This window comes from Oncorhynchus mykiss, chromosome 12, assembly GCF_013265735.2.
Source record: "Oncorhynchus mykiss isolate Arlee chromosome 12, USDA_OmykA_1.1, whole genome shotgun sequence".
NCBI lineage: Eukaryota > Metazoa > Chordata > Actinopteri > Salmoniformes > Salmonidae > Oncorhynchus > Oncorhynchus mykiss.
Window position 1 is genome coordinate 41,455,585 of NC_048576.1, and position 12,988 is coordinate 41,468,572.

Genomic DNA, 12,988 nt, shown 5'->3' on the forward strand with positions numbered 1-12,988 from the left:
GAACACGTCTCTTCCTGAGCGGTATGACGGCTCATGGTGTTAATACTTGCATACTATTGTTTGTACAGATGAACGTGGTACCTTCAGGCATCTGGAAATTGCTCCCAAGGATGAACCAGACTTGTGGAGGTCTACAATTTATTTGGATTTTCCCATGATGTCAAGCAAAGAGGCACTGACTTTGAGGGTAGGCCTTGAAATACATCCACATGTGCACCTCCAATTGTCTCTTATGATGTCAATTAGCCTATCAAAAGCATCTATAGCCATGACATACTTTTCTGGAATTTTCCAAGATGTTTAAAGGCACAGTCAACTGTATGTAAACTTCTGCCCCACAGGAATTGTGATACAGTGGATTAGAAGTGAAATAATCTGTCTGTAAACAATTGTTGAAAAAAGTACTTGTGTCATGCACAAAGTAGATGTCCTAACCGGCTTGCCAAAACTATAGTTTGTTAACAAGAAATGTGTGGAGTGTTTGAACAACGAGTGTTCAATGACTCCAACCTAAGTGTACGTAAACTTCCGACTTCAACTGTATGTACACCTGCCTATTAAAACATTCACCCTGCAGAAAACGAACACAAAGACACACAACTCTACTGCTGCACACATGTACACATATACACATGCACTCATACAGATGTTGAGTTGTGGCAGGGCTACCTTGGACAAGCAAGCGTGTGGTGTGAACCACCTCCCCCTGGATGCTGTAGGCCCGGCAGGTGTACGCCCCTCTGTCCTTGCGGCTGACCGACAGCACCGCCAGACTCCCATCAGTCACCTGGGGAGGGAGAGGACACCATAGAAAAAGTGAGGGGGGAGTTCTGTCAAAACAATAAGAAAAATTAATAAAGTTCCATGTGAATTTACAATGCAGATGGTCTACATCGTGCTTCCCGCGGAGAGAGAAAAACAATTGTTTAATTTATGCTACTGCTGCTGTTGCTTGTCACAGGAGTGGGGCGTGTAGCTTGTTGTTGACCAGAGATGTTCTCTTGATAAGTGCTAAATTGGACCACTTTCCTGTCCTGCTAAGCAATCGAAAAGTACTTTGTAACTAGTACTTTTGTGTGTCAGGTAAAATGTATGGAGTAAAAAGTACAATATTTTCTTTAGGAATGTAGTGACATAAAAGTAAAAAGTTATCCAAAATATGAATAGTAAAGTACAGATACCCCCCAAAAAATCTTAAGTACTTTACTCCAGTGCTTGTCACTCATCAGAAGCACAGCCACAGCCCCTCCCCTACTCCCTGCTTGAGCTGCTGCTTTGCTTCTCTCTCCCTTGTGCATTACAGCTCCAGTTAATAAAGTAGCAACACAAATGGTCTTTCCCTTCATGATGATGATGATCGAGACCTGTTAGTGGTAGTTTCATGATAACTGCACTGTGATTTCAATTTTGTAAGGGGGAAAAAAACAGTTTTTCGATTAGGAATTTTGACCTAACGTTAACAATCCCAATTTTATTTAAAATATATCATCGTAAATGCTGCATGGCCAATGCAGACGCCTGATTGACCATGCGCCCAGATGACCAATACACAATATACCAATTTGTGCACATTCATTGTTTCATAACCCAGCTATCACAGTGGATCTGGGCCAGTTCTGGCTGAGAGTCGGGGCACTCGGCTGAGTGTCAGACTCGGCCGACGTCATGTGGCCTTCGGCAGTATATCTTATGGCTAGGATGCGGGGATTGAGCTCGGGCGAGTTATTTGGCCCAAATTTATATACAGTGAGCTCCAAAATTACTGGCAAAGCACAAATAATGCTTAAACAAATATAAACAATATAATTATAGAGATAAACTCAAAATACCAACAAGTGAGAAATAATGTACTTTATTAATGTTTCAATGGAACAAACCAAAATAATTTATTGATTTAATTAAAAATCAATGTCCTCCAAAACAAGGTTTCACTATTAATGGCACCCTTAAAGATTATTGTAAATAACATCTACCAAAATTAAACCACAAATTAAAATCCACTTATCTAAGTTTATCTAAGTCTTAAGGAACTATATTGTGCCATTACATCACTTCCTGATTCACTAGGGTATAAAAATGAGGTAACACACATGCAGTATCCCACTGTCATCCAACACCTTGAAGAAAACAAAATAACTGGCAGTTCAAAAGAGACAGATGGTCGCAGACCTTCATAAATCTGGTAATGACTACAAGATCCACAAACAACTGAATATACCACTGAGCACTGTCAGGGCAATTATAAAAAAATTCAAAAGATATGGAACAGTTGAAAACCTCATGGGTAGAGGACTGCATTTTGCCCCCCAGGATAGGGAGGAGGATGGTGAGAGAAGCAACAAAATCCCCAAGAATCACTGTGAAAGAACTGCAGGCCTTGGTGGCGTCTTAGGGTCACCAGGTTTCAAAAAGCACCATCAGCACACCACCTCCACAACCACAGGCTCTTTGGAAGGGTTGCCAGAAGAAAGCCCTTTCTGACCCCAAGACACAGACGCAAGCGCTTGGAGTTTGCCAAATGTCATTTAAATTATGACTGAAAGAAGGTGCTCTGGTCAGATGAGACCAAAATTGAACGTTTTGGTCAGATACAGCATCGGCATGTTTGACGTCGAAACAGAGATGCATACAAGGAAAGGAACCTCATACCCACGGTGAAATATGGAGGGGGGTCACTGGTGTTTTGGGGCTGTTTTAATTCCAGAGGTCCAGGGGCACTGGTTAAGATTGATGGTATAATGAATTCCACCAAGTATCAGGCAATTTTGGCTGACAATCTGGTTGCCTCTGCCAGAAGGCTGGGACTTGGCCGTAGGTGGACATTCCAACAAGACAATGACCCGAAACATACCTCAAGATCCACACAGAAATGGTTCTGTGACAACAAAATCAATGTTCTGCCATGGCCATCTCAGTCGCCGGACCTAAATCCAATCTAAAACCTGTGAGCTGAGAGGAAGAGTGCAGTTGATAAGCGCAAATCCAAGAATGTGAAGGATCTTGAAAGGATCTGCATAGAGGAATGGTCCAAAATCCCTCCAAATGTGTTCCTTAACCTTGTCAAACATTACAGGAAAAGACTCCATGCTGTTATCCTTGCCATAGGTGGTTGCACTAAGTACTAAATGAGGAGTGCCAATAATTATGAAACCTTGATTTTGGTTAAATTTATTTTGTATTAAATAATTGTATGATTTTGGTTGGTTACATTGAAACACGAATAAAGTACAGTATGTCTCACATGTTGGTATTTTGAGTTTATCTCCATAATTATACTGTTTATACTTTTTTTAAGTATTGTTTGTGCATTGCCAGTCAGGGGTGCCAGTAACCCACTGTATTACTTGTGGCTCGGCCTGATTGGGGCTACTCTCTGGCAGATGATTACATGGGCTGCTTTATATAATTGACATTTCATTATTTATTTACCCATTATTTATTTTCCTCATTGTTTCTGTGATCATAAAATACAATTAACATGTAAATGAATTTCTTTAAGAAACCTGCATAGTATTTAATATTTTGCTTCTTTGTGGAAGGCAATTGATAATCATTAAAAACCTTGTGGATGGAACAGTGCAAACTGCGTTTCTACAGATGCTGGTTCAAGATCTGTGCCGGCCGCGACCGGGAGACCCATGAGGCGACGTACAATTGGCCCAGCGTCGTCCTGAGTTAGGGGAGGGTTTGGCCGGCTGGGATGTATTTGTCCCATCGTGCTGTTGCGACTCCTGTGGCAGGATAGGCGCATGCACCCTGACACGGTCACCAGGTGTATGGTGTTTCCTCCGAGACAACATTTTTTTTGTGGATGGGTATAATTTGTATGTATAATAGTAATATTTAAAATTACTATATCGGTTAATTTAATATACATTTACAGTGCATTGCGAAAGTATTCGTCACCCTTGAACTTTGCGACCTTTTGCCACATTTCAGGCTTCAAACATAAAGATATAAAACTGTATTTTTCTGTGAAGAATCAACAACAAGTGGGACACAATCATGAAGTGGAACGACATTTATTGGATATTTCAAACTTTTTTAACAAATCAAAAACTGAAAAATTGGGCGTGCAAAATTATTCAGCCCCTTTACTTTCAGTGCAGCAAACTCTCTCCAGAAGTTCAGTGAGGATCTCTGAATGATCCAATGTTGACCTAAATGACTAATGATGATAAATACAATCCACCTGTGTGTAATCAAGTCTCCATATAAATGCACATGCACTGAATTAGTCTCAGAGGTCTGTTAAAAGCGCAGAGAGCATCATGAAGAACAAGGAACACACCAGGCAGGTCCGAGATACTGTTGTGAAGAAGTTTAAAGCCGGATTTGGATACAAAAAGATTTCCCAAGCTTTAAACATCCCAAGGAGCACTGTGCAAGCGATAATATTGAAATGGAAGGAGTATCAGACCACTGCAAATCTACCAAGACCTGGCCGTCCCTCTAAACTTTCAGCTCATACAAGGAGAAGACTGATCAGAGATGCAGCCAAGAGGCCCATGATCACTCTGGATGAACTGCAGAGATCTACAGCTGAGGTGGGAGACTCTGTCCATAGGACAACAATCAGTCGTATAGTGCACAAATCTGGCCTTTATGGAAGAGTGGCAAGAAGAAAGCCATTTCTTAAAGATATCCATAAAAAGTGTTGTTTAAAGTTTGCCACAAGCCACCTGGGAGACACACCAAACATGTGGAAGAAGGTGCTCTGGTCAGATGAAACCAAAATTGAACTTTTTGGCAACAATGCAAAACGTTATGTTTGGCGTAAAAGCAACACAGCTGAACACACCATCCCCACTGTCAAACATGGTGGTGGCAGCATCATGGTTTGGGCCTGCTTTTCTTCAGCAGGGACAGGGAAGATGGTTAAAATTGATGGGAAGATGGATGGAGCCAAATACAGGACCATTCTGGAAGAAAACCTGATGGAGTCTGCAAAAGACCTGAGACTGGGACGGAGATTTGTCTTCCAACAAGACAATGATCCAAAACATAATGCAAAATCTACAATGGAATGGTTCAAATATAAACATATCCAGGTGTTAGAATGGCTAAGTCAAAGTCCAGACCTGAATCCAATCGAGAATCTGTGGAAAGAACTGAAAACTGCTGTTCACAAATGCTCTCCATCCAACCTCACTGAGCTCGAGCTGTTTTGCAAGGAGGAATGGGAAAAAAATTCAGTCTCTCGATGTGCAAAACTGATAGAGACATACCCCAAGCGACTTACAGCTGTAATCGCAGCAAAAGGTGGCGCTACAAAGTATTAACTTAAGGGGGCTGAATAATTTTGCACGCCCAATTTTTAGGTTTTTGATTTGTTTTTTGATTTGAAAGGGAAAAAATGTCATGCTCTGTTCCAGTGGAAACGTCAAAAAATAGGCCTAGCTGATTACTTCTCAACTCATTTTGGGTGCTGCTACTGTTTATATATAGGTGCAGGAACTCCACAATAATTTTGAGCTAATTTTCTATAAGAAGAACAGGAGCTCAAGCAGTAGAACATTAGAGGTGTCGGTACTCAGGTCCGGTAAGCTCCTGCCCAAGTCAATCACTGCTTCTTATCTGTTGCGCAAATAGCCTACAGCTGTGTGTCTCGAGCTCACTGGTGCGGGAAACTGCCCAGAATATTTTATATGAATGACGCAAATTCGCTAGCGTGAGCTTAGGGCCGTTGAAGACAGGCCATGTGTAGCCAATGTGATTTCTGGGATATTTATTTTCATCAGGATATTTTCCACCTGCAGGCTACAATGTTACTATTTGTTGGCTTTATGTAGGCAATTTTTTACATAGTTGGCAATGGCAATAGAAGTTACTTTTTAAGTTTGTATCATTTTCATTTAGATTTGTATTGAATTTTGATTAACCACATTACAATGATTTTGAGATATGAATAAGTTATTATAAATTAAATGAAACTGTTTCACGAAAATGTACATATGAAAACTATAATTGTCACGCAGATCGGTAAAATAAATTGACATTCCACATGAGAAAGGTTGCCGAACCATCATGTAGACTATTACCGGCATCTTCAGGAGCATAATGGCAGAATATGCGAAAGTCAGCAGGAGCGGGAGGAGAATAGTTGGGTCAGGATAAGATTTTTTTTTACTTCTGGTGATCTAGATCTCTGGTGCTCTCTTGAGTCATCTGTCTTAATTCATTAAACTGGACCCGTAATGCATATATAGTTGATTTTATTAAAACACATAAGGGTGTGTCTATATATGGAAACATAGATGTGAAATTTTTTTGACCAATTAATTGGTCGAAAGAACAGATGACTTTCGGTCGACTAAGTTTTTCTTTGTCAGGGACAGCCCTACGACACCACCAAAATGGGGGCCTCTAAATATTTTTTCTGGAATTCAGCAGAGCCAGAGGGTCGACCGTGCCCCCTGCCCCTTTTTGATCCACACAGACGCACACAGGGGCAAGCACACATGCACACAACATGTACACAAGCAGAAGTGTAGAGCTGCATCCTCTGCATACATCACATACTGAAAGCTACCAATTGATGTATTGAGCCAATGAAAGCTCTGTTTGATATGCTGCATTTGAAATGTGACATCTTGACAGCTGAGGCTTGTCACTTCGGCATATTATGATGTGCTTTGTCTTCAAGGCAACACCACAGTATGGAGACATCAACAGATGTCTTACAGGGACTATGGAAATATCCATATCTATTAATATTATAAACACACTGGTCTCTTTTCATGCTCAAAATATATGAATAATACAAGTTTAAAGTGATGATATGAAGTGAATATACGACTTCATCATATGCAGTGAAGAAGACTGCCTCTAGGTGTTATCCATTTGGATGATGAACAGCCCATACTGCAGGAGTAAATAGCGTGTGAAGGAAAACATTGTGGCAATTAGCTCCAAATTTAAAGCTGCAATAAGTGCTGTGTTTCGGGCGACCTGACCAAATTCACATAGGAATGTGTGTTATCGATCTGTCATTCTCATTGAAAGCAAGTCTAAGAAGAGGAGATCTGTTCTATTTGCGCTATTCCTATGCTTCCTGTTTTTAAGTTTAGTTTTTGTGTCTTTAACTTTCGTTTTTGTACACCAGCTTGAAACAGCTAAAATTACAATATTTTTGGTTATGGAAAAGATATTTCACAACAGTTAAGATTGCACAATGATTATCTACACTATACCTGCTTGTTTTGTCACATACAGTTCTTTCGGAAAGTATTTAGACCCCTTGACTTATTTAATATTTTGTTATGTTACAGCTTTATTCTAAAATGGATGAAATAGTTTTTTCCACCTCATCAATCTACACACAATGCCCCATAATGACAAAGCAAAAACAAGTTTTTAGAAATGTTTGCTAATGGCCTCCCGAGTGGCGCAGTGGTCTGCTGTGCCACTAGAGATCCTGGTTCGATCCTGGATCGAGTCCAGGCAGCCCGTCGTAACTGGGAGACCCATAGGGAGGTGCACAATTGGCCCAGCGTCGTCCGGGTTAGGGGAGGGTTTGGCCGGCAAGGATGTTCTTGTCCCAACGTGCTCTAGCGATTCCTTTGGTGGGCCGGGCACAATGCTTGCTGACACAATCGCCAGGAGTATGGTGTTTCCGCCAATAGACTGGTGTGGCTGGCTTCCGGGTTAAGTGGGCATTGTGTCAAGAAGCAGGGCGGCCTGGTTGTGTTGTGTTTTGGAGGACGCACGGCTCTATACCTTTGCCTCTCCCGAGTCCGTACGGGAGCTGCAATGATGGGACACGACTGTAACTACCAATTGAATACCATGAAATTGGGGATAAAATAAAATACATTGTTTGCTAATTCATTAAAAATAAAAAAACATATCACATTTACATAAGTATTCAGACCCTTTACTCAGTACTTTGTTGAAGCACCTTTGGCAGTTATTACAGCATCGACTCTTCTTGGGTATGACTCTACAAGCTTGGCACACCTGTATTTGGGGAGTTTCTCCCATTCTTCTCTGCAGATCCTCTCAAGCTCTGTCAGGTTGGATGGAGAACATTGCTGCACAGCTATTTTCATGTCTCTCCAGAGATGTTCAATCGGGCTCAAGTCCAGACTCTGGCTGGGCCACTCAAGGACATTCAGAGACTTGTTCCGAAGCCACTCCATGCGTTGTCTCGGCTGTGTGCTTAGGGTCGCTGTCCTGTTGGAAGGTGAACCTTTGCTCCAGTCTGAGGCCCTGAGCAGTCACTTCATCAAGGATCTCTCAATACTTTGCTCCGTTCACCTTTCCCTCGATCCTGACGAGTCCCCCAGTCCCTGCCACTGAAAAACATTACCACAGGATGATGCTGCCACCACCATGCTTCACCGTAGAGATGGTGCCAGGTTTCCTCCAAACGTGACGCTTGGCATTCAGGCCAAAGAGTTCAATATTGGTTTCATCAGACCAGAGAATATTGTTTGTTGAGTCCTTTAGGTGCCTTTTGGCAAAGTCCAAGCAGGCTGTCATGTGCCTTTTACTGAGGAGTGGCTTCCGGTCTGGCCACTCTACCATAAAGGCCTGATTGGTGGAGTGCTGCAGAGATAGTTGTCCTGCTGGAAGGTGCTCCCATCTCCACAGAGGAACTTTAGAGGTCTGTCAGAGTGACCATCGGGTACTTGGTCACCTCCCTGACCAAGGCCCTTCTCCCCCGATCGCTCAGTTAGGCCGGGCAGCCAGCTCTAGGAAGAGTCTTGGTGGTTCCAAACTTCTTCCATTTAAGAATGACGGAGGCCACTGTGTTCTTGGGGACCTTCAATGCTGCCAACATTTTTTGGTACCCTTCCCCAGATCTGTGCCTCGACACAATCCTGTCTCGGAGCTCTAAGGACAAATCCTTTGACCTCACGGCTTGGTTTTTGCTCTGACATTCCCGGTTAACTGTGGGACCTTATATAGACAGGTGTGTGCCTTTCCAAATCACGTTTAATCATTGAATTTACCACAGGTGGACTCCAATCAAGTTGTAGAAACATCTCAAGGATGATCAATGAAAACATGATGCACCTGAGCTCAATTTCGAGTCTCATAGCAAAGGGTCTGAATACTTATGTAAATAAGGTATTTCTGTTTTTATTTGTAATACATTTGAAACATTTCTAAAAACCTGTTTTCGCTGTGCCATTCTGGGGTATTGTGTGTAGATAGCTGAAGATTTGTATTTATTTAATACATTTTGGAATAAGGCTGTAACGTAACAAAATGTCTGAAAACTTCCCGAATGCACTGTAAACTGAAATAAAGCAAACTAATAGAATTTTAGCAACCAGGAAATGGCAGAGCAATTTCTGAAAAGTGCATCTAACTACAGAAGATTATGTTTCAACAGGACTTACTACAGTCAACCCATTCTAAGGTGTGCAGCGGTTACACTGAGGGGTGTAAGTCGAGATTTACCACTCAGATGTTTTTTAAACATGAATTTAAAAAAAAACGTAAGCCAATGCAACATTAACCAATTAAAACAGTTATGCAGCAATGAGGCCCAATACATTATCACTGCATATTGTCTGTGCTTGAATTGCCCTGCATTTTGAAATATATATATGTTTTTTATTTATTGGTATATGATCACACTGGTAATGGGTAATTAATTGTTTTACTTTATTTTTTAAAACTGGACTGATGACCTGCATCTGATGGTCAGTCTGGGGGGAGGGACGGAGCAGTGGTGAGGCTAGCCTCTCATCCAACTCCCAGTCCCTACGCCCTCCTTCTCTCCACTAAGAAAAGAGGACAGTCTTCCAGCTGATGGTCAGTCTGAGGGGAGGGACGGAGCAGCGGTGAAGCTAGCCTCTCATCCAACTCCCAGTCCCTACGCCCTCCTTCTCTCCACTAAGAAAAGAGGACAGTCTTCCAGCTGATGGCGAAACTCAAGTCACACTACATTATTTCTGCCTCATGCACCAATTCATGTTGTTACTCCTATGCAATGTTCCCTCAAAAAATGTTGGCCACTGAGCAAATTTCAGGTCTGCTGAGCGCAAACTTGAACGTTCAGAAAATTCTGTGCAACTTCCAGCGCACATTTACTGTGAACACAGAGTCTGTATCTGCAGTTGCTGTTTTAACAGTGGCAACCTACAGTAGCAGTCAATGTGGTGTTCAATGAGGCCAACATTCCATGAGACTTTTGCAAAAACATGCAGAGCTTGACATTAACCTGTTCATCCACTCAGACAAGGAGGTGACTGAAAATATTGTTGTGTTGTTTGATGCAAGAAACCACTTTACAAAATGTTATCAATTATTATTCCCATACCATTATTACAGCGAATCAGACAAATTATGCTACCCTCTGCCTATTGGCTACTTAGATTATTCAAGCCCGTCTCAAAATACAATGCTTCACCTTTAAGACAAAATAAAGCTCTTTACATGACTCACTTTTCAAAGATGTCTAGAAATGTAAACGTTTTGTGCTCTTGAAGGAGGCAATCACTCCTCTATTGCTGACAACAAATTATTTATAACTGGACTAATAACTCACGAACTAGCAAAGGATATGAACGAAATGTACACGTGGCTTCATGCAGCTCTCGCTTTGATCTCAAAACAAACACATCTACTCACGACTGCTCATGCTGTAAACACAGTCCAGTTCAATGAAAATGGCACAGATCTATATATGGCAATGGTCTATTTGGTATATGCCTACTGCAGCTCTGCTTATGCTGCACTGGTCTGTTTAGAGTACGGGCTGATTTGTGCATGTCAATGCAATAGAATCCTACTCCGATGAGTTCTGCCTACAACAAAATCTCTTGCATAGTTAGTTTTCTTTCGGTATGTTGCACTGAAAGTGTCTAATATTATGTTGATTCAAAATATTTGCCACAGTAAAGGGAAATGTTGAGATTGTCAACAGGGAAAACTCTTGAACTCTTGAGTCAAGATCACTTTCTGAGTCAAAATGCAAGCCGCTCAGATTTTTAACATGACTAAAAACGTAAGCCTATGCAACATTAGCCAATTAACAACTGTACTGTAGCAATTAGGTTTGTGCAGTAAGCTGTAGGTACAATACATTATCACCCCATATTGGCTTTGCTTGAATTGCCCTGCCAATGCATAGTTGTTCAGGCCATTTTAAAAACATTTTTGAGGTAGGCTATGTGATCACACTACTAATAGATCCGTTGCTGCATTAGTTGTGAGGTACAGCTGAGGTAGCATACATTTAAATAATTAGCTTTTTATTTTACTGGGCTAACGGTGCCTGCATCTGATGGTCCGTCTCAGCGAGGGAGAGAGCAGCAGACTAACCAAAAAGGACACCGTCTTCCAGCTGATGGTGACACTTGAGTCGCACCGCATTAATTTATGTCGTTACTCCTATGAACAGAGAAAGTGAAATATTCCTCGATATTAAAAAAGACCCAAGCTGCTATTTATAACACAAGCCTATCGATACACATTCCTACTCATTCATTACTGCTGCAGTGCTTGTTGTAGTGCTGAGTGGAAATAGAAAGAATGAGCATTTTATGGCTTATAAAAGTGTTGATAGCGCTGTATAACAACTTAAACAAGAACTTACACATAACAGTAGCTCTTTGCTGTATTCGTTGAGTCTCTCTCTCGTTTCACCTATAATGGCGCCGGAGGGGATGGCTGCCGTTTTACGGGCTCCTTACCAACTGTGCTATTTTATTAGTTTTGTAACTCATTTTGTGCATAATGTTGCTGCTACTGTCTCCTTTGACCGAAAATAGCTTCTGGACATCAGAACAGCAATTACTCACCTTGAACTGAACAAAGATTTCCGATTCGAAGGATATCCTGCTTTATCGAGACAAGTCTCAAATCCCCATCATCCACGTGAAGAAAAGACGGAAAAAAGGGGCGAGGAGTGTGGTGTGCCTTGTAGGAATTTGCCAGCAAGTAGGTAAACCACCACTACCCTCCGTATTATTGGCCGATGTGCAATCATTGGAAAACAAACAGGACGATCAAGACTATCCTATCAACAGAACATTGAAAACTGTAACATCTTATGTTTCACCGAGACGTGGCTGAACGACGACACAGATAATATAGAGCTGGCTGGGTTTTCTGTGCATCGGCAGGACAGAGCAGCTATGTCTGGTAAGACGAGGGGCGGGGGTGTGTGTCTATTTGTCAATAACTGCTGGTGTGCGATGTCTAATATTAAAGAAGTCTCAAGGTATTGCTCGCCTGAGGTGGAATACCTCATGATAGCTGTAGACCATACTATCTACAGAGAGAGTTCTCAGCTATATTATTCGTAGCCGTCTATTTACCACCACAAACTGATGCTGGCACTAAGAATGCACTCAACGAGCTGTATAAGGCCATGAGCAAACAAGAAAATTTGCATCCATAAGCGGCGCTCCTAGTGGTCAGATGATGCAGATGCTACGCTACAAGACTGTTTTGCTAGCACAGGCTAGCACATGTTCCGGGATTCATCCAATGGCATTGAGGAGTATACCACCTCAGTCACCGGCTTCATCAATAAGTGCATTAACGATGTCGTCCCTGCAGTGACCGTACGTACATATCCCAACCAGAAGCTATGGATGACAGGCAACATCAGCACCGAAATAAAGGCTAGAGCTGACACTTTCAAGGAAAGGGACACTAATCCGGACGCTTATAAAAAATCCCGCTATGCCCTCAGACAAACCATCAAACAGGCAAAGGGACAATACAGGACTAAGATTGAATCCTACTACACTGGCTCTGATGCTTGTCGGATGTGGCAGGGCTTGAATACTACTACAGACTACGAAGGGATACTGAGCCGCGAGCTGCCCAGTGACGCGAACCTACCAGACAAGCTAAATATTAGGCATTCTACCTTCAGACACATGAAATGGTTCAAAATGGGAACACTTTGCCTTCCCGGCACTAGGGCTGCAGAATCAAGTGCTCCTACCTCCAACAGCGTAAAACCCCCAAAACATAGGAACGCAAGGCTTTATCGTTGTTGTTTTTACAGAAATGTTTG

The 12,988-nt window shown here is 41.9% G+C and overlaps 1 protein-coding gene across 1 annotated transcript in view; it reads right to left on the reverse strand.

Annotated features, from left to right (window-relative positions):
* igsf9bb (immunoglobulin superfamily, member 9Bb) overlaps positions 1–12,988 on the reverse strand; it is a 190,366-nt gene that overhangs the window by 79,295 nt on the left and 98,083 nt on the right. Inside the window, exon 5 of the mRNA XM_036937598.1 lies at positions 670–787. Within this exon, the coding sequence (XP_036793493.1) occupies positions 670–787 (118 nt within the window). The remainder of the gene's footprint in view (positions 1–669; positions 788–12,988) is intronic.